The sequence below is a fragment of the Cetorhinus maximus genome, chromosome 18 (genome assembly GCF_964194155.1).
Source record: "Cetorhinus maximus chromosome 18, sCetMax3.hap1.1, whole genome shotgun sequence".
Lineage (NCBI taxonomy): Eukaryota > Metazoa > Chordata > Chondrichthyes > Lamniformes > Cetorhinidae > Cetorhinus > Cetorhinus maximus.
Window position 1 is genome coordinate 33,946,683 of NC_135896.1, and position 22,792 is coordinate 33,969,474.

General features: G+C 39.0%; 2 protein-coding genes across 4 annotated transcripts in view; one reads left to right on the top strand and one right to left on the bottom strand.

The window, feature by feature from the left end:
• The window catches only part of LOC144693047 (kelch domain-containing protein 1), a 67,990-nt gene extending 45,415 nt beyond the window's left edge, over positions 1–22,575 (top strand). For 2 of the 3 annotated variants that reach the window (XM_078562348.1, XM_078562350.1), the window contains exons 10-13: positions 35–107; positions 12,059–12,143; positions 18,576–18,628; positions 22,186–22,575. In XM_078562348.1, the coding sequence (XP_078418474.1) occupies positions 35–107; positions 12,059–12,143; positions 18,576–18,628; positions 22,186–22,318 (344 nt within the window). In that variant the 3' untranslated portion in view covers positions 22,319–22,575. Of the gene's footprint in view, positions 1–34; positions 108–12,058; positions 12,144–18,575; positions 18,629–21,170; positions 21,329–21,485; positions 21,568–22,185 lie in introns of all 3 variants that reach the window. The other variant, XM_078562349.1, reaches the window with a different exon arrangement.
• pole2 (polymerase (DNA directed), epsilon 2) overlaps positions 1–22,792 on the bottom strand; it is a 144,325-nt gene that overhangs the window by 108,535 nt on the left and 12,998 nt on the right. The window lies entirely within an intron of this gene.

Consider the following 22,792-nt stretch of genomic DNA (forward strand, 5'->3'; position numbering starts at 1 on the left):
AAAGTCAGCAATATTGTCCCTTGATCTCTTCCAGGTGATGCATGGATATACAATGTTGGGGCTGCTGAATGGAGGCAATTGGAACACTGTCCTAAGAATAGACCAAGGTAAAAAAAGGCAGTAAGAGTTTCTGCTGAAGAATGCAACACTGTTTACAGTGCATGTAAACAATATTCAGTCATTTTTATTATTTAATAGAATTTTCTCAGATTTAGCCATATTTCAATATTTAGGCAGTGGACAGGTACAAGAAGACTATGAAGGTAACATTTATGTCAATTTATGTATGTCGTAACAAGTAGGCAATTTTGTTTTATATCATTGAACCTATGTAGAATTTCTAACACTAAAGGTGCACTGACCAATTCTAAATAGTTAATTTGAAGTACAAACTCATTAGCAGTTAAATTATTATAATTCTTAATTTAAAAATAATCTAATTTGGGAAAAAATAAAAGTGTAGAGATACTGATGATATTAAACAACAAATCTTAAGTAGAGGACCAATGTTTGGCACTATACAGTTTAGCTTGCATCTGCAATTACCTGCAAGACAAGTTCCCAATCTCTTCTGAGCCGTGATGGGATTTGGTGAAAAAAGACTTGGTGCTTCCCCAAAGGGAAGGAGGGAAAATTGGAAGACTTTTGCCTCCAGCTATTCTCCCACAATTACAAAAGTCAATTCTAGGCAATGTTACCAGAGATAGAGGAGAAAGTCAGTTTCTAGCTGATATGATAGGTGGTGCAAGAAAACCAAGTGCACACTACTCCCAAGTAATGTGTTTAACCTTTAGTTCGGAGTCCTATTTCATTAATACCAGTAAATTAAGCTGCAAGTTTACAAAAAAAAAATGAGGGGATACAAAATGAAGTAGGGAGAAGCAAATACAATTACTTGACCAAGTTGAAATTGCTGCTCGTGTGCCACTTGAATTAGTTGAGGAAAAACAGCAACAAAGACTTATTGTTTGAAACCATATCAAATGATAGTTGCATCTACTATAGAAATGGATCAGAGAAAATATCTTTCCTAGAACTTAAAAAAACACTGGATTAATATGAATCTGTGGCTTTCTAAATTTTTAGATGGTCAAAAGGACGAGGGGAGATGATCAGTGCCCCTTTTGAGTGCTAGATTAATGTCAGATATTCTTTTAAATAAAATAAGACTACAGCAAAGTAAGATGAGCATATTCTATTCATTTTAAATCTATTTAAAACCTTTAACATCCAATCTTTTTTCATTTTAATTAATTCTTATTTAATTTCACCTTCAATAATTCAAAGATTTATTTTCATTTGGGACTAATCCATTAATCATTATTTCAATCAATTCACTTGCAGTGTTTATCAAATTCCTTGCTGTAGCACTACATTAGGGTATCTGGATGCAGGTTACATTTTCTTTTGTCTTTCTCTCTCACACAAGCTCACCATGCTTGGGTGAGGAAATAATGAGCAGATAGATGCTTCCCATAGAAGAAAAGAGATCTGAAGGAGAGTTGTTACTGAGCTACTCTTGCATGCCTATCAAATTTCTCATGGGAACATCGGTTAAGCCTTAAACAAGTTGCTGGATTTCCCCCTCAGCTACAGGCTGTGCATGATTCAAGCTTGACAGAACCTGAGGAATGAATAGAGGAATATCCACAAAATTTACAGTTTATTTTGACTAGATTTTTTTTGCTTTATCCATTTATTAACCCACTAATCTGTTGTCTCTAATTTTAAAACACTTAATCAGATGGTGAATAAATTGAAGCATATTTCTCACACTGGAAATTTCTAAAGCAGGAGATCTTGAAATGGTCCAAATCTCCTCTTCATACATAGAACCTAGCATTACATCATAATCCCTAAATGTTAAAACAGCATCTGCTTGTTTTGTTTAGAAAATCAATATGCAAAGAACCATCATTGTATGGCACTATGCATTTGCAGACGTATATTTAAGTACTAACTATTTGCATTAATTTAGAAATTTATTTCTGGATTTTTGTATTGAATGCGAGAGATTTATGCTATTTGACCTTCAACTCTATGGAACAAAAGAAATGTAGCATTTCTCCCAGTACTGCTTTTACATTTCCCTCCCATCTGCCAACCGCATTCAAAAAGTGAAGATTTAGATTACACAGCATGAGCTGCTTTTAGTACTGAAGAAGATGATATAGTTTTGTAGTTGGTCATGTATCTAGTGAAACATTTATGTTAAAAGTTTGGTACATGGCAATGTTAAATGGAATTTCAGATCGTGAGGTTTTCCAATGCTTTATTAGATTAAAAGATATTCTTCGGAGAGCTAAAAATGTAATCAACTTAGTTACCAGTTACAAATCTACCTCATCTTTGAGTTAGGAGCAGCAAAAATGGTTTAGGAGGTTTTCAGTATATTACCAGAAACATTGAAGGGACCAAAGTTACTGTAAATGATCATAATGTATTAATATATTGTAATAATGTATTAATATATTGTAAATAATTAAAATTTAGATAAATTAATTAATGAGCAGGACACGAGTTTGAAGCTGAATTTTTTCAAACTTCCTAATTTTGGCAAAAACTTTGTCTTGTGTTCTATTATTGAATTATGGCCTGAAATGGCTATTAATGGGAGAATGACTGTTTGATGTATAATAATCCACTAGTAAAATTATGTGAACAGGTATCTTTGAAATGTGCAGTTTCTGAGAATACCATTTCTTCAGCAGTTAATTGAGTATTTTTTAACAAAAGCATTCTCCCATTTTTCATTGAGGAATTTATTCATGGCTAAATGGTACAGTGAATTAATATCACGCCAAAAACATCCAAATGCTTATCACTGGTACAAAATGCATATTTCAAACTAATTTGCAAGTATTTAAAAATCAAGCTTAATCTTGCCCTGAAAAATTGCATTGATTAAATGTTTGCAGATTGGGCGCTTAAATTAGAGCAGTACTTGATGAACTGTACATATTTCTGTAGTTTGATTTCTATATCTTTATTAATGTTGATATGGGGTGTTGTTTACATTGCTAGTTTTAATAATTGCTGTTGTAAATGCAGCCCTAGCATGTTTAACTTTAAAGTTTCTGTATGTGCTGTACTATTGAGTATTTTTATATTGTGGTTTGGCTTTTATTAAAAGCTCCCGTATTATATTATATGAATAAATAATTGAAACATTCTGTAATAGAATTTATACTAGGTACAGCAGTGACATTTTGCACCGTTTTAGATTAGCAGCTACCAAGCGTAATAGAGCACTGTTACAGTCTGTACAAAAAAAAAGCATCAGGTTGCAAGCTAGGATTTCAACAAGCTCGAGTCAGGAAAGTCTACTCCATGTTCTACGGTGAAGCAGACCAGGCAGGAGTTTACCAACAGCAAGTCATGAGACAAAGGTTTTGATGAGGTGAGGAAAGCAAAGGCAGATGCAGAGTGCAGGGCAAGGAAATGTAGACTGCTTCGTAGCTCATTACAAGGTGGGAAAATTATAATAGTAAAATGTGTAGTTAAAGTAGGGTGATTGTTGTAGCAGATCAGTTAAGAGTGCAATGCATGATTTCAGATTATATTACTTGGTTATATTGCTTAGATTACTTTCCATTGCTGGATTATCAGAAAAAATGAATTGCACAGGGTTGCACTAGATCCAATGTTGCATATAGAAAGTTTAATATACTAGATTTAGTTTGTAATAAGAAAGGAATGTCATAAGTATATTTTGCCCTTTTTAGATCCCTTCATTTAAAAGTTTATGTAAATATCAAAAATGTGCCTGAAAACAATTCTACTGTTCTGGCAGTAATATGTTCAAACTTTAATGTCAAAATCTGTAATTATAGAAAATATCTCCTGTATGCTGACTTCAGCTTTAGAATGTTTAAAAGTTGGACAATCCTACTACATGATTCAGATCGACTTGGATTTTGTTCTCTTTTATTTCACAACTGGAAAAAAAGGCCTGATTCAGTAGAACTATATCATTTGTTTATACTTCATGAATTAAGTGCGGGTGGATGGGAAAAACTCATGGAGATGCATGTTCCTTTTAAGGATTTTTAAACCAAATCAGCATAATTTTCCTTTCCACGTTTATAAGAGTATTGCGCTCTCCAGACAGCCATGTCATTTTAAGCTTCTGTTGCTTTCCTATGAAAGAAGCATTGTATAGTTTTGTTGGCTTAGCCATTTATCCTTGTCCTCGTAAATATCTATTTCTATATGGTGGCATTTATTATGGATCAAGTTTGAAATTTAGAATCTGTTAGAAAAGTCTGTTTGTTATGGCCCAACTTCTTGTTTCTTTGATTCTTTAATTACTATTTAACATTACCTTATGTAATTAAAGTTTTGGGTAGGAGGTAGAAGCGGGCCATCCAAGGTTGGGCGACTATCAGGTTGGAAGCTGTGGGAGGAAGATCTCGGACGGCCCGCTTCTACCTCCTACCCAAAATCCACAAACAGAACCATCCTGGCAGACCGATCGTGTCAGCCTGTTCCTGCCCCACGGAACTCATTTCTTATTATTTTGACTCCTTTCTCTCTCCCCTTGTCCAGTCCCTTCCCACCTACATCCGTGATTCCTCTGACACCTTACGTTACATCAACAATTTCCAGTTCCCTGGCCCCAACCGCTTCCTCTTCACCATGGATGTCCAATCCCTCTACACCTCCATCCCCCACCAGGATGGTCTGAGGGCCCTTAGCTTCTTCCTTGAACAGAGAACCGAACAATCCCCATCCACCACTACTCTCCTCCGTCTGGCTGCACTTGTTCTCACACTGAACAATTTCTGCTTTAACTCCTCTCACTTCCTCCAAATAAAAGGTGTGGCTATGGGTACCTGCATGGGCCCCAGCTATACCTGTCTCTTTATGGGGTATGTGGAACATTCCATGTTCCAGTCCTACTCCGGCCCCCTCCCACAACTCTTTCTCCGGTACATCGATGATTACTTCGGTGCTGCTTCATGCTCTCGTCGGGACCTGGAAAAATTTATTAATTTTGCTTCCAATCTCCACCCCTCCATCATTTTCACATGGTCCATCTCTGACACTTCTCTTCCCTTCCTTGACCTCTCTGTCTCAATTTCTGATGATAGACTGTCCACCAATATCCATTACAAGCCTACCGACTCCCACAGCTACCTCGACTACAGCTCCTCACACCCCGCTTCCTGTAAGGACTCCATCCCATTCTCTCAGTTCCGTCGCATCTGTTCTGATGACGCTACCTTCAAAAACAGTTCCTCTGACATGTCCTCCTTCTTCCTTAACCGAGGTTTTCCACCCACGGTCGTTGACAGGGCCCTCAACCGTGTCCAGCCCATCTCCCGTGCATCCGCCCTCACGCCTTCTCCTCCCTCCCAGAAACATGATAGGGTCCCCTTTGTCCTCACTTATCACCCCACCAGCCTCTGCATTCAAAGGATCATCCTCCGCTATTTCCGCCAACTCCAGCATGATGCCACCACCAAACACACCTTCCCTTCACCCCCCCTGGCGGCATTCCGTAGGGATCGTTCCCTCTGGGACACCCTGGTCCACTCCTCCATCACCCCCTAATCCTCAACCCCCACCTATGGCACCTCCCCATGCCCACGCAGAAGATGCAACACCTGCCCCTTCACTTCCTCTCTCCTCACCGTCCAAGGGCCCAAACACCCCTTTCAAGTGAAGCAGCATTTCACTTGCATTTCCCCTTAGTCTACTGCATTCGTTGCTCCCAATGCGGTCTCCTCTACATTGGAGAGACCAAACGCAAACTGGGCGACCGCTTTGCAGAACACCTGCGGTCTGTCCGCAAGAAAGACCCAAACCTCCCTGTCGCTTGCCATTTTAACACTCCACCCTGCTCTCTTGCCCACATGTCTGTCCTTGGCTTGCTGCATTGTTCCAGTGAAGCCCAACGCAAACTGGAGGAACAGCACCTCATCTTCCGACTAGGCACTTTACAGCCTTCCGGACTGAATATTGAATTCAACAACTTTAGATCTTGAACTCCCCCATCCCACCCCCCCCCCCATTTCTTCCCCCTCCCTTTTGTTTTTTTTTTCAATAATTTATATAGATTTTTCTTTTCCCACCTATTTCCATTATTTTTAAATCTACAACTAATACCTTGTCAGTCTTTCCACCCCACCCCCACTAGAGCTGTACCTTGAGTGTCCTGCCATCCATTCTTAATTAGCACTTTTCTTAGATAATATCACCACCTTCAACACCTCTTTGATCCTTTTGTCTGTGACATATTTTGATTATCTGCTCCTATCACTGCTTGCTTGTCCCTACAACCACCCCACCCTCAACTTCTCTCCCCCCGCCCCCCACCTTAAACCAGCTTATATTTCACCCCTCTCCTAACTATACTTCAGTTCTGTTGAAGGGTCATGTGGACTCGAAACGTCAACTCTTTTCTTCTCCACCGATGCTGCCAGACCTGCTGAGTTTTTCCAGGTAATTCTGTTTTTGTTCTGGATTTCCAGCATCCGCAGTAGCTTTTTGTTTTTATCATCATGTCTTAAGTGTTGCCATAAAGTTGCTTTTTCTGAGAAGCATCTGTATCTACTTCTCATGGAGTTGATAGAAATCACCCGCTGGGACTTTCCACCAGTGCTCACAATATTGTGTAGTCTGCTAGCTGATGTTTGGTGTTAATATCTGGAGTGGTATTGCTCTGTTGGGTGTAATGTACCAGGCCTTAATACACTATTATTTGGAGGCTGTGGTCATTTAGTGGACACCAGAATCAACAGTTGTCTTCCATATATACGTTAGTGGATGGAATAGTACAATGAAGTAGCTTTTACGTTCTCACATCTTGATGGGACTTTTTTTTCCCCCTCAGGTTCCTTGGGGCTATCCTCTGTCCCATCTGGACAGATCCCCATGGGGAGCAGTCATAGCCCAATGTATCTGAGTGAACTATGAATAAAATTAGTATGTTCAAATAGACATTTTTTAGCTGTACATCTGTTTGGGAAAGAAGTGAACAAAATATAGCTTTATCAGTTTAATGAGCAGATCAAACCATACATTTACATGACTGTACTGAATGTTTTGATCTCTTTTTCTGAGATTAACAAGTTAATCTAATGTTAAGATTTTGAACCATATGGCTTCAGATTTTCTGATAACTCCCCTCAGAAGCTATATATTAGAGGCTAATTTTTCCACTGAAAATAGAAGGAAATTACAGTTCCATATTGTACTTTATTCTTTTCCTCCCTAATCTTCTCTTCTCCTAAAGTTGTCAGCTGTCCTATTTCATTCTTGTAACCATGTGAGCCTAGACACTCAGGGTTGTCTTAAGCAAGCTAGATCATGCCCTCGACCAAATCTCTCTCTCACTTTCCAGCAAGAATCAATAGATGGTGACCAAAAGTGGAAACCCATGCTGATTAATTCTTTCCTCTCCCTAGTCAAGTGCAGAGGCCAGTTGGAGCACATGAGTTGTTGTACCTATTAGAATTTGAAAAGTATGATGCCTGCTAAGGAAAGGTGTTTATTCTGTATTGTAAATAAGCTCATCTTAATTTCAATCTTATGGACTGATTTACCTACACATATTCAAAGTGAGCATTACAGTATCATCCTACTGGAGTTTTTGATGTCCTTATCCAGGTCAGTGGGAACTTGACAGGTCAGTAGGCTGCTTATCATTGAATCATCATTAATCATTTCAGTTAATGCTTCTGTTGGTGCTCTGCAGGAAGCTTCTCTCTGAAATTTATTTTGCGTGTGGTGAATTGGGAGAAACAATTCAGGCTCTAATTAATTTTTCTCATCCCAAGTGTAGGACAAATATTAATATGTTGAAATACGATAGTCAGGTCTTGTGCAATCTAATGGTGAGCATGGCTAGATGGGCAAATACAGAAATTATGTAATTAAAAATATCACATTTGTTAAGTACCTAAAGAGTGGAATGTTTTGATATGTCTATTGGATGTTGAAAAATATTTTGCTGCAGAGGGACATTTTTGATATGCCATGAATACAGATTAGCCCACTCCCCTATTCACTTTATAAAAACAGCTCTCAAACTTTTTTCTCTAATGTCTGTGTTTCCATTTACTAAATCAACAACAATGAACAAAAGCAACCAATCAAAAGAGCTGGAAAAAAATTCAAACCTCTTTGGCTGACCATGGTTTTTCCTTGTCTACCAGACAACAGGATCTAAGTATCATCTGTCTATCCATGTATTGCCTTTCAAATTTGTTTTCCTTAGCTAACCTAGCATATAGTAGTTCTTTTTAAAATAACTTTGAATTCCTCAAACTCCCTTTGCAAAACTGCCATCCTGCCCTTTGTCATTTGGATTCATTATGAACCGTGATTTCAGGATGCTCTTCCTCCTTTCAAGAATCTTCTCCACCCATTTTCTTATGTCCTTACATCGGCATCTGGGAGGCAACAGAACATTTAGGATCCCAAATCACTGCTACAGAAAAGTTTTCTCTCTCACTCTTTTTCATGGGAGCCTCTTGTGTTACCGTTGCCTTTTCCCCAACACTCCTGTCTCTGTGTTGATGTGGTGTTGGTCTTGACTGCTTTCTCTGAGCCATTGTTCTCATCAGAATTTCAATTATCCTTTATATATACATTTAAGACAATTTCAGAATCGCCTGAAAGTTTCCTGCATTGCCCATACCAGAGTCCTCTTCCCTCCAATGGATGGCCACCATTTCTAGCTATCTATTACCTTCAACAGACACTATAGGAAACATTTCTCCTGTATAATGCAGAGTGGCACCACTTGTAGTTGAAGCTCAGAATTGTTGCACTCAAGAAATTGAACTTGGAGACACTGCTTAAACCCGTGACTCTACTGAACACTGAGTTCCCAGAAACACTCACATCAAGCAGGTTACACTGTTATGCCGTGAACATGCATGGCTTGAAAACTCAAGAAAAAAATGAACATCATTCAAAATGAATCCATTTAGGCATGCAATTCCATTTCAGACCAATGTGTGTCTACACACATTTCTAGCCTTTTGCAACCTGGTTGCTTCTCTTTTCTACAATCTGTTTGAATGCACTCAAAGTACAAGTCAATATGGCAAACAAACAATTCAAGAACAGATACCACTTTCAAAACAGTTGAACAGTGAAAAATCATACTGGTACTTCCAGACCTAATTAATAGGAAGTTTCGTTAATCAAACCAGAAAATCCCAGTTGATGGCTAACTTGTGGAAAAAAATATTATTTAGTATTTAACCACTCGTCAGTTCAGGCCTTGCCTTAGCCTCGCAACTTAGTTTTTTTTAAAAAAGAAAATAATTTGATCCATGTCTTGGGAATTGTGCTATGTAACCAGGAGCTATATGTGGACCTTCTTCCACTGCATCACTTATGCAGTTTCTTGAGCAAAATACTTCAACCAAATACATTCTGTGACTAATCCAGTGGAAGATCTAATGCGCAATTAGACTTTTAAATTAGGAACATTAATTAAGACTTTTATTTTTGTCTGCGTGTTCTTCTGAGCACCAGATCTCTTATCCTACTTTTCCTCTTTCCATCCCATTGCTGTACTTAAGGACTTGTTCTGGATTCCAAGTATTGGTTCTTCTCTCTTGAAGTAGGTATCCAGAGTGGAGGGTAAAAGTTTTTCACCCTTTCCTTTGTGGTTTTACTTCATTGCTGGTTAGACTATTCAATGCTATAGCATTTTGAGGTTTTTTTATGAAGGAAGAGTGTATTGGTATCTTTTATGAAGTTAGAAACAAAATACTGCGGATGCTGGAATTATGAAGAACCTCTGAAGAAGAGTCATCCGGACTCGAAACATTAACTCTGTTTCTCTCTCCACAGATGCTGCCAGACCTGCTGATTATTTTCCAGCATTTTTTGTCTTTATTTCTTTTATGAAGTCGCTAGTTTGTACAATGGGTGGCTGATGCATTGCACACATGTTGGAACAATGTTTGATGTCAGGCTAATTAACTTTAATTAATTTAAAAATTAAGCCTTTCATATTTGGCTTGAAGGGTGTCAAGGGAATTGCATGCATGATGGTGCACTTTGTATCTTTTGGAGTACTGGTTGGATAGGGGGTTGTTAATTTGCAGCCTTCCTTGAAGTTTCTTGAGGGATGGTCTGGATCAGAGGTGCCTGGTTACGTGGGCTTCTGAGAATGTGTTCCAGACTGTGGTATTTCCTTCTCGGACTATGTATGTCCCACAGATTTTTCATTGACTGACAGATATGTTATGGGAAGAATTCTGCTTTGTCATAATGGGGAATGTATCAGTTTGGTAGCTTGCAGCAACTGCTGTGCTAGTCTGCATATTGCGGAAATTAGTTTTCTCCTTGGATAAGTCCAGCAAAAATAGGCTTAAATTGTTGGGAATTATGAGGCTATCTGTGGCTTACAAGATTGTTGCCTAGAAGGGCAGACCTGAAATACGCAGCAGCGTACTCCCCTTTCTGCAAATGCCCCTAGGGAGTAATGGAATTTGCACACCAAATGTAAGGTGCTGTTTGCTTGCTGTACCATCCTGGCCCTCGTGAATACTGCTGCAACTAGGAGTTTAGGACCTACTTCCATACTTTTTCCTATGTTATTCAGTGGCTCACAAGCTTCTTTTCAAGGCTTTTGTTCTTCCTTTTGAAATGAAAGAGGAGGAGGATTCAATTTTTGAGGGCTGAGGGTATTCGAACATGGATGTGTCGTGAAGGAAGCCTTTAACTTTAGGACTTACTTGACAAACAGCTTTAGAAGCTAAGGATCACCTTCAACAGTTTGATCTCCTATACTTTTTCTCTGTTCTTGTTTGAGGAAACGTTAACCAGACCTGATCATAGGAAGCAACAGATATTCTGGATTCTCCTGGTTGGGCAATTAACTTTCACTGAATGTTGACTGCATATTGTTATTTTTTTTATTCGTTCATGGGATGTGGGTGTCGTTGGCTGTGCCAGCATTTATTGCCCATCCCTAATTGCCCTTATTCAGCAGGCATTTGAGAGTCAACCACATTGCTATGGGTCTGGAGTCACATGTAGACCAGACCAGGTAAGAATGACAGATTTCCTTCCCTATCCCTAAAGGATATTAGTGAACCAGATGGGTTTTTACAAAGATCGGCAAAGATTTCATGGTCATCCAGATTTTTATTGCATTCAAATTCCACCATCTGCTGTGGTGGAATTCGAACCCCGGTCTCCAGAGCATTACCTTGGGTCTCTGGATTACCAGTCCAGTGACAGTACCACAATGCCACCACCTCCCCTTTTGCAAGATACACCTGCTATGATTACTAAATAGTATAATTCCGATTAGATACTCCATTTGGTGACTTTTCTCTTCAGCATAGTAAACTTACTGCCTCAGTATTCCACATTCGGCCTGCGTGCTAAATTCTATCACGTTTGGTTGAAAGAACTGAGGACAGTCATTAAGTTCCTTTATAGACCATGAGAGGGAATATTCATTTACGATCAGGCTAAAAATCCTTCAGGGAGCAAACAACTCTGACTATATGTGGCATATAGCTATGGTATATGGCAATTAGCTTCCTTTTTAAAACTAACTACTATAGGTGAGTAACTCCCTGTTTACTTATACTAATTCTTCAGAAGATTGAATTTCCCTGACAAAATTCAACATAAACAATAGTAATGTTTTGACAGATTTTAACACTGAATAATAAAACTGAGAGAAATGGATATTGTGGCTTGGTGTACAAATTTTTCAACAGTTTTTTTATGGGATGCCTGTAAGGTGCAGTTTGAATGTTTGGAGATTGCAGAAAATTATTGGGGAAAGTGAAAGGGGGAGGCTTAATACTTACCTGAGAAAATATGTAATGCATATAAGCAGTATTTGATTATATTTTGGAAATTTAATTCATTATTTAATGGTTGAAATGGGGAAATATTCACCGCCACTGCCAACCCCCATCTTAAAAAAATGCCTAAAATGTCAAAAATAATTTACAGGCAATGAAGCAAATTATACATCATTGTTAACTTGAAACATCAATGAATGAAGTGAAAAAACTTAGGCATAACTATTGTACACTAATATATTTAATGTTGAAAAACTCTGCAGGTTGTGGCATACAGCCTGCCTGGGAAAGGAGTATGAAGTGATGGTGTTTGGTGGGAGCAAGGATGACTTACTTTCTTATGATTCTGTAAGTATGTTGAAATGACTGATTGGTTGATTTTTTGTTTAATACTTTGGTTTCAATATAATACAGGTAAAACTGAATGGGAGAAAAGATATGCATTAGGTTAGTAAAATATAGTTCCAGTTCTGCTACAGCCTTTGAGATGACTTGAACCCTATCTGGTTTTTTTGAATTCTGGATGTACTTCAGTATTGATAATTATTAGAACCACACTCAACAAACTACTTGAGTAAAATATAAATGAAAAATTAGAAATGCTGGAAATTGAAATTTTAAAAAAGTGTTTTGGAAATACATGTACATCAGTCAGTGCATGTAGTGAAATGCCAGTTTATGATGTTTTGGATGTCTACCCTTTATTAAAATCTGTTACCTTTCTGCTGAAGAATGCTGACTTACCTACTTGTGTATTTCCACTTTTTAATTTTAAAATCACTTCCTAAGGATGTATCCATCATAGATTAAGAGATGAAACTTAAGAGAGGAAAAGCTCTAACTTCTTAACCATTGAAGGGTTTAAGGAAACTGCCATTGCATGTTGCTTTTAAAAATGCAAGCTTTGAAGATGGGTAGAAAAGCTAGATGATACAGTTTGTGGAATGTTACAGGTCACAGTCTCCCTCATATGGAAACAATGAGTAAAATATCTAATCCCACGCCCATTAAACAACATTCCCTGCTATTCATTTTAAGTAGGAAATGGTTGTTGCTTGAGGTCTACGCCCCAAGGTAGGAGGAAAGGTTTTATTGACAGATCCACTGTCAAATCATTGAACATGGAGGATGTCAGAGGGACAGCTCTTCCACCTCCTGTGAAAATATGTGGGTAAAAAAGGCAATGACATAAGAGTGAACAGCCGGCTAGAGCAGCAGAGAAAACTGGGCCCAGTGAGGGAAACTCGCTCATTTCAAGCCCCAGAGCTGGTCAGGAACCAGAAGGCAAATCAGGAAAAGTAAATTGTAATATTTGATAACATGTTAATTTGTACATTGACTTGTTTGTAAAATAAACTAGCTGGCCTTGCCTCTGTGTTTCCATTCACCTTCAGAAAGATTGGGAATGTGCTCAGTGTTTCAGTTTTCATTACGTCAGTATCCTATTGTTACACTCCTGGGTTACACAATTAAATATTTAGTTATTGGGCAGGAAGGTACACACTGAACGCAGAACACTCAGTTCACTCATGGAAGTGGCCACACACACTACCTGATTTAAGTTCCAGTAGTTGTTTAGAAATGAAGACCGAAACCAAGACAGACTCCTGCTGCCAGACCTGCTGAGTTTTTCCAGGTAATTCTGTTTTTGTTTTCCTTCAGACAGAGTTTTATTGCTTGTCATAAAACTCTCCACAGACAACTCTCCGTTAGTCTCAGCTGTTATCCCTTTTATTCAACAAAATGGGAACTTAGTTAACCTAATAATTAGCAGTTGAACTTGTTTAACTGTTTCCTTCCTAACATCTGAGAGAATATCCAAGGCAGACTGAAATTGGTAACAGTTTTCTTTTATTTGTTTAAACACTTCATTTTCCTGTTTCCTCTGCCCTTGAGATGATGCTATCCAATCTGAAGATGGTAATTTTTATTTACTGTAACTTGGCTTGTGAAAATCTGGAAACTGATGCAACAGTAACATCTTTTAAAACAATTTTTCAAGCATCAAACACAGCTTGGCTAAGCTATCTCATCAGTAGCGTTGGCAGCTTGATTGCACTTTGAAAAAGTAACTCATTGACTCTGATTTAGAAACATAGAAAATAGGAGCAGAAGTAGGCCATTGGGCCCATCAAGCCTCTCCTCTGCCATTCAATATGATCATGGCTGATCCTCTATCTCAATGCTATACTCTCTCTCCAAATCCCTTGACTCTTTTAGAGTCTAGAAATCTATTTCCTTCTTAAACATATTCAGTGATTTGGCCTCCATAGCCTTCTGTGGTAGAGAATTCCACAGGTTCATCACCCTCTAGATGGTCTATCCTGTACCCTGAGATTGTGACCCCTTGTTCTAGACCCCCCCCCCCCCCCAGCCATTGGAAACCATCCCTGCCATCCAGTCTGTCCAGCCCTGTCAGAATTTTATACCTCTCAATGAGGTCCCCCCTCATTCTTCTAAACTCCAGTGAATACAGGCTTAGTCAACCTAATCTCTCCTCATATGACATACACCCTGCCATCCCAGGAATCAGCCTGGTGAACCTCTGCTGCACTCCCTCTATGGCAAGTATATCTTTCCTTGGGTAAGGAGACCAAAACTGCGCACACTACTCCAGGTGTGGTCTCGCGGCCCTATACAACTACAGTAAGAGATCCTTGTTCCTGTACTCGATTCCTCTTGCAATGAAGATCAACATACTATTTGCCTTCGTAATTGCTTGCTGCACCTGCATGCTGGTACAGGAGCAGAGAAAGTACTTCCAACAAAGAGATGGAAGGGGTGCCCTTGAAACTGAGGTAGAAAAGTGATGTGTGAACATACACGCAAACTCTCATCAGACTCGCAGCCACCAGCGGTGCCTCTCGGGTGTGGCAGCTGTTTGCAATTATTGTGAAAACTGATCTGTCTGAATCTACTTTGTTTTGGACTGATGCTGAACATCTAAATCTGATTCTTGCACATCATCACCCACCTCGCCATTTAAAACTCCAGGAATTTTGCTTTTTGCAAATGTTTGGAAAGTAACCTCCTGTTGGACTGTTGCTTTTGTGTTTAATTGGAGTTGCTTGCAATTTCTGGAATGCTTTTTTTACTGGTATGCAAGGACACCCAGGTCCCTTTGTACATCAACATTTCTCAACCTATCATCAATTAAATAATATGCTGCCATTCTGTTTTTCTTACCGAAGTGGATAACTTCACACATATATGGCAGACGAAATATAACATGGATTTGCCCACTCACTCAACCTGTCTAAATCACCTTGAAGCCTCTTTACATCCTCCTCACCACTCACATTCCCAACCAGTTTTGTCATCTACAAACTTGAAAATATGACACTTGGTTCCCTCACCCAAATCATTGCTATATGTTGTGAATAGCTGGGGCCCAAGCACTGAACCCTGCAGTACCCCACTAGTCACCATCTGCCACTCTGAAAATGACCCATTTATTCCTACTCTGTTTACTGTATGCTAACCAATTCTCAATCCATGCCAATATATTACCTCCAATCCCATGTGCTTTAATTTTGCAAACTAACCTCTTATGTGGGACTTTATCAGAAGCCTGTAGGTTTGTCAAACATAATTTCTCTTTCATAAATCCATGTTGATTTTGTCTAATCCCATTGATATTTTCGAAGTGTCCTGTTATCACATCCTTTATAATAGACTCTAGCATTTTTTCTACTACTGATGTTAGGCTAACCGGTCTGTAATTCCCTGTTTTCTCCCTCCCTAATTTTTTGAATAGTGGGGTTACATTTGCCACCCTCCAATCTGCTGGGAGTATTCCAGAATCTAGAATTTTTGAAGATGACAACCAATGCATCCACTATTTGCATGGCCACCTCCTTTAATACCCTGGGATGTAGATTATCAGGCCCTGGGATTTGTTGGCTTTCAGTCTCCAGCACTTCTTTTTACTAATTTCCTTCAATTCCACCTTCCCACTAGACCTTTGGTTCGCTAGTATTTCTGAGAGTTATTTGTGTCTTCTGTGAAGATGGAACTAAAGTAGTTGTTTAATTGCTCTGTTATTTCCTTGTTCTCTATTATAACTTCTCCCTATGAAGACTAAGGGACCTACATTTGTCTTCACTAATCTTTTTCTTTCTACATACTTATTGAAGCTTTTATGTTCCTTGCAAGTTTACTGTTGTACTCGTATTTTTCCCCTCTTGATCAACCTATTTGTCCTCCTTTGCTGAATTCTAAATTGCTCCCAATCCTAGGGCTTGCTATTTTTTTCTAGCAATTTTATATGACTCCTCTTTGGATCTAATTTATTATGAGGGGGGGAGGTTATGCTTCAGTTGTACAGGGTACTAGTGAGACCACATTTGGTGCACTGTGTACAGAATTGGTCACCTTATTTAAGGAAGGATTTAAATGCATTGGAAGCAGTGCAGAGAAGGTTTACCAGACTAATACCTGGAATGGATGGGTTGTCTTATGAGGAAAGGTTGGACAGACTAGGCTTGTATCCGCTGGAGCTTAGAAGAGTTAAGAGGTGACTTGATTGAAACATGTAAGATCCTGAGGAGTCTTGACGGGGTGGATGTGGAGAGGATGTTTTCTCTTGTGGAAGAATCTAGAACTAGGGGTCACTGTTTAAAAATAAGGGGTTGCCCATTTAAAACAGAGATGAGGTGAAATTTTTTCACTGAGGTTTGAGAGTCTTTGGAACATTCTTCCTCCAAAAGGTGGTGGATGGAGAGTCTTTGAATATTTTTAAGGCAGAGGTGGATATTTTCTTGGTAAGCAAAGGGGCTGGTGATAGGTTATCAGCGGTAGGTGGGATGCAGATTTCAGGTTACTATCAGATCAGCCATGATCTTATTAAATGGTGCAGCAGGCTTGAGGGGCTGAATGGCCTAGTCCTGCTCCTTGTTCATATGTTTGTATAATACTATCCTTAATTTCTTTTGTTAGCCATGGTTGGGCTGCTTTTCCTGTTGTGTTTTTGCACCAGAAAGGAATGTATAATTGTTGCAATGCTGCATTCGTTCCTTAAATATTAGCCAGTGCCTATCCACCATCATGCTTTTTAATCAAGTTCCCCAATCTATCGTAGCCAACTCACTCCTCATATGGTAGTTTCCTTTGTTTAGATTTAGGACCCTAGTTTCGGATTGGACTACTACACTTTTCATCTTGACAAAGAATTCTGTCGTGTTACGGTCACTCTTCCCTAAAGGACTCCACACAACAAGATTATTAATTAAACCCCCCCCTCATTGCGCAATACCAAATCTAGGATAGGCTGTTCCCTAGTTGGTTGTTCAACGTACTGGCCTAAAAAGCCATCTTGTAGACAGTCCAGGAATTCATCCGCCACAGTATTATTGCTAATTTGGTTTACCCAGTCGAAATGTAGATTAACGTCACCTACAGTTACTGTGGCACCCTTGTTACATGCAGCTCTAATTTCCTGTTTAATGCCATCCCCTACCTTACCACTACTGTTTGGAGGCCTATAGATAACTCCTACTAATGTTTTCAGCCCCTTGTTGCTTCTTAGCTCCACCCAGACTGATTCTACATCATGATTTTCTGAGCCAATATCCTTTCTTACTATTGCACTGATGTCATCATTTACTAACAACACCACCCCAACTCCTTATCCTTTTGCCTGTCCTTCCTAAATATTGAACATCCTTGGATATTCAGTTCCCCGCCTTGGCCACCCTGCAGCAGTGTCTCCATAATTGCTTTCATATCATATCCGTTTACCTCTATTCGCGCTGTTGATTCATCTACCTTATTGCAAATGCTCCTTGCATTCAGATGCAATGCATTTAGACTTGTCTTTTTAACCTTTTTACACTTTTTTTGTACTATGGCCCCATTTACTGTTAGCCCTTGTTTTCTCTGCATTCCACTTTTGCTTTTTACTTATCTATCTTTCATTTCTATCCTTCTTTCCATCTCTTGTGTCTCCCCGCTCAAGGTTCCCATTGGCCTGCTACTCTAGTTTAAACCCTCCCCCACAGTAACAGCGAATACCCCTGCAAGGATATTGGTCCCAGTCCTGCTGGGGTGCAACCTGTCGAGCTTGTACAGGTCCCAACTTCCCCAGAATTGGTCCCAATGGCTCAAGATTCTTATAGGGTGAAAAAGATAGTTCTATTTGCAATAGGATGTGAAAATCATGCAGCAAGAAAACAAAACCATGGATTAATGCAGCAATGTTACCTGTAAACTTATTTTTAGATTGTTAGAAATGGAAAACAACTTCTGCCTGATGAGTTGCAAAATTTGTACCACTAACTCACACTGTGGATTACTTACCATCCAAGTTAAATAAAGAATTATAGTGTGGGAATTAGAAGTCCATGGAAAAAGTAATTATGAAATATCGTTTCTAAATGGCAAAACTCAATACAATTTTTAAATATCAAAACTGGTCTTTTGTCTTCCATATTTTATTGTGTAACCCTATATTTTTTTCCTCATAAAGCATTTGCTACCTTTTCATATAGAATTATATGTCTGAATAAAATTGGAAACTTTTATTTCTCTCCTGGAACCAAAAAGTAGTTTTGATCATATGCATCTCATCAAACTGAATTTTCAGCTTTGATAATATTTCAAGAAAAATTGGAAAAGATTTGGATAATGGTAGTTGAAATAAAAATGTAGAACTTATTTATGTTCTTATCAAACCATTAAGCAATTTGAACTTTCTGAACTGTTATTGATCTCTATCAGTGGAGAGGGGCATAATTTCAAGTGTGCTACAAATCTTATCTCTACTTTTTTTAAAAAAACTAGGGTCACTGTAATGATGTGCTGATCTTTCAAACACAACCCTATTCACTCTTCAGGTAAATGTGTTAAAATTTCCTTTGACTTTATAATTGTAAAATTGTCATTAGAACGTGGTTAACATGAACTAATTTGGAAAATGATGATCTTAATTCCTTGTTTCAAGGCAAAACAACATTCATAGTACCTGTTTAAAAGGGAGGGTAACATCATTTTCTTTTGGACAAACATGAAGTTAATGTGCTGGTGTGTTGGAATAATTTACTTGTGTGAACTTCCTCATTTTTCCTACCTGTTGAGGTTATAGGATATCTAGCAAAAATAAAGTATGGGGTGGGGGGGGCGGTGTGGCTAGAAATCCCTATGATTGCAATAACACATCATGCAATATGCGGGGAAGAATTTAGGGTAGAACCTGGTGATGCCAGTGGGAGAGGTGGATAACTCAAGCGGCCCTAGGTCCCACCAGAGGTGGGAGTAGTAGTGTTTTGAACTTTCTCTCTGAAATAATTGATCATAGAAATTTAAATTTCAGAACCTTTTAAACTTTCCTTCTAAGCTCTTGGCTGGTTATCGTATGGTTCTCCTCTGCCCAGTGATCCCCCAAAATCATGGAGTTATATACTCCAGCTTTAAAATGTCTTGGGCCCCCATTCAAACTGTGTCTGTTTATTAGCCATGGGATTTTGTTTGAGATCAGCATTGGGGCCAGTCAGTGGACAGAAATTTTTATAATTCATGTAGTTAGTGACATTATGTAATGGAATATGTGGATGTGATCCATAATTCCAGCACCTGCTGGGAATCTCACCACTCCATTAAATTGCAGAACCTTCTCATGTTGGTGCTGGTTGCCGATACGGAAGGTGGTGAACTGTGAGGCTTGAGGAAACAATGCATCTGTCAGCTTTGCTCACAATCAGTTCACAGCTGATGATTGCAGTGTCTTCATTGACAGCTTGAAACAAATGTTTGTCACTTATATGGTCACTGACAGTGCTGTGCCTGTGCTGGAGTTTGACTGTAGTTTTGGTTTCAGTATGGGGTGTAACTCCATCCCTGCTTCCCTTGTGAATCAAACCTCTGCAGTCACTGCTCTTCGACAGCCATGTAAGTGTGTCTCTGCTTGACTACTCCACTGTTGGAATACTGATGAATGAGTGCAGTCAGACCTGCTTGCCTATTCCCCCTCCTATTTCCAAATCAAAATGGTATAGGGGTTATTTTGAAGGCTCGATGTCTAACAGCCCAGTTTAGGAAACAGCATGCAATTGTGACACTTACATCATCAAGTTGTTAGGCACCAAGTAATTCCTAAGTCAATAAAATTTGGATATGAGTTGGAATACAAAATGAATGGAGATCTGACATATGTTCACTCAATTTTTTGTTTGGAAGCATGCACTTTGCATCCAAAGATCAAACATTACTGACTGGAGAATGCACCTTTCTGGCTGAGCAAAACTCATTGTATTGTTCAAAAATTACTAGGAGCCAGTTTTCATTTGGTCCAAATACTCCAGCTTAAGTTCAACAGTGTATAGTTAGCTGGTTCCCTATTTGAAAACCTGAACCTGATTATTCTGGATTCATCTTATTTGTCTTATGTCAGACAAGGATTACCCCTTTAATTTTGCAATTGTCAACAGTGGCCAGCTTAAAGGGGCATGTGATATTTTTAATGGGGCCTCTAACAATGACTGCAGATGTAGGAAATGTTCAGCAGCAGGGATTCCGCTTCAAAGGCAAGCTAGGTGAAAGATTGTTGCAGCAAGCACAAATGTCACCCTATGGCAGTAGAAACAGAGGAGTCCGTGAGAAGTGGTCGATTAAGTTTATTTCATCTGCTGGAAAACATCTAATGAAGTTATCAGAAGTGGCAAGATTGGAAATTGTACTGTTCTTCTTATCGTGTCCACGGACAGTCTATACATGGCCCAACCAGAACTGGACACATTTTTGCGCCTTGTTGTTGAATTCGGCAAGATCTGCAACAATGCAGGGTTCCTCTAGCGATAGACATTGCAGGAGATGTTGCATAGCCTGTGGCTCAGTTCCACATTCACAAGTTGTCGGGCAGGTTGTATATCCCCATTTGCTTAGTGACACCTTTGAACGACCTACACCAGTCCTAAGTCTGTTAAGGCACTTCCAGGTTGCCTAGTTGCAATTAGCTCCTGGGGGAAGACTTTCATCTGGTAGAATTTCCATCGCTGGGGGTTGTTCGAGACTGGCGAGCCGGTCTTTCCACAAGGTGATGCAGGCTTCAGATGGGGTTGATTGTACTGTGACCTTATAGTTATACAGTACAGCAAATATTAATGCTCTTGTCTTTCCTTCTACCCATACATTCTTTATTTGTCTATCTTCCTATAGTTGGCCATTAGGGCGCACTGTAAACTTCCTAGCATTTTCTTTGCTCAGCATCACCTTTTTAGTCTTTTGAATCTTAATACGTAAACGCCTGACAATTTACTGTGTGCAGTATATGAATGAAGCATGTGTCTGTCTTCCCTTAATTTTCAAAAAGAAACCTGTTACAAGTGTTTCATAATATATGTCACAATTTCTGCTACTTAATGTACACTTCTGCTTTTGTAGGAAAATGTAGCACATAACAAGAGGGAAAGGAATAGGTGGTGAACAGGCCAGGCTGCATCATCTCTCCATTTTTAAGAGGCAGGCCATCAAAATACAAGAACAGGACTTTGAAAAACAGACATGAGATGGGAATATAAAAGGCTTGGCTCCAGATCATAGTCTGTACCACATTTATTTTTACTTTAATCTTCACCTTATTCAGTTGTGAACTCAGTGATGCCATGCATTGATCAGCACAGTCACAAAGGCAAAGGGTACATGGCATCAAGTTGTAATGACAACATGTCGCTAACAATTTTTTCTCTATGTCTGCAGGTGTAGGAGAAGAAACTGAGTAGTCAGTAACCCAAGTGCAACCATGCATTTCTCAGCACACTTATCACTCAATCTCATCCTGGCAAGTGTCAGTACAATTATATCCACCTCAGAAGATTTAGAAAACAATTTTGAGGACAGTTCACTGGATGAAATACAAAACAAGTGAGCGGGTGACTGTGACATGGGAAGCAGCTGGCTGGAGCATTAAATAGGGCAGATGTCCTGATTTGGATCCCAGCTTTTAAAAGAAGGATACTTCTGAGCACGAGAGTAGCTTTTATCTCTTGGTGACTAATGTGGAGGATTATACACCCCACAAAAGTTGTTATATAGAATAGAAACTACAGTTCGCTTTGGAATACATGGAAACTTATGTGGATGTACCTTACGCACATTTGGTTAGTGAGTGCCATTTGGTTGACTTTGGGGTCATCACAGGTGAGCCAGATTCTATCTTCATCCTCACAGAGCTGTCATTGGATAACAAATCGGCACCATGACTGTTTTTATTCCTTAGCTTGAGGAAACTGGGGATCCCCAACATTTGAGGATCAGATCTATCAAATCAAAAAATGCTCTGTGCCACACTAGGTCATTAAACGTGCTATAATGTCTTTAACCTGAGACCAGAGTCTAGGTGCTATTTTTCATGTGAAGATAAAGATTGTTGGCTGATGGATTTTTTTTTCCTCGGTAGGTTGTGCTTAGACTGCATTGCCAAAAATTCCACAATTTTACAAAGTCAGCTTCCATGGTTACCTCGTCAGTTGTTGTCTCAAGTGCAGAAGAAAATCACTTTCTGGGTTTCAGCTGGACTCCAAGAGAAATGAGAATGTATTTTAAACTGAAAATTTGATTTAATGTTTGCGTATGTCACACTTAATGATGTATTTCACAATATATATCATTATGATCGGCAAATGTAACGCTTGAGATGTAGAAACCCAAATTGGGTTAATATAAATGTGATTGTTCTGTTGTACTGTATTTTATTCATTTTTGTAGATTAATTAACATATCTACTATGTTAATACATTTTATATCATCCTGAGGCTAGATTCTGAAATAAATTGTTTTAAATAATAAACCCGTAGTGATGGCTTTTTCATCAGTGAAATATAAACCGGTAAAGCATGACCTCTCTTAATTTGCAATTCACTCTAAGACAAATGAAGATATTAGGTAAGTACTGAACACCCATTTTTATATTCACTGGTGATGGTCAATATGTCATTCTTTGCTCACAAGTTGAGATTATTCTCATCGATATAAGATCGATTTACGTTGAATTGCAGGGAATTCAC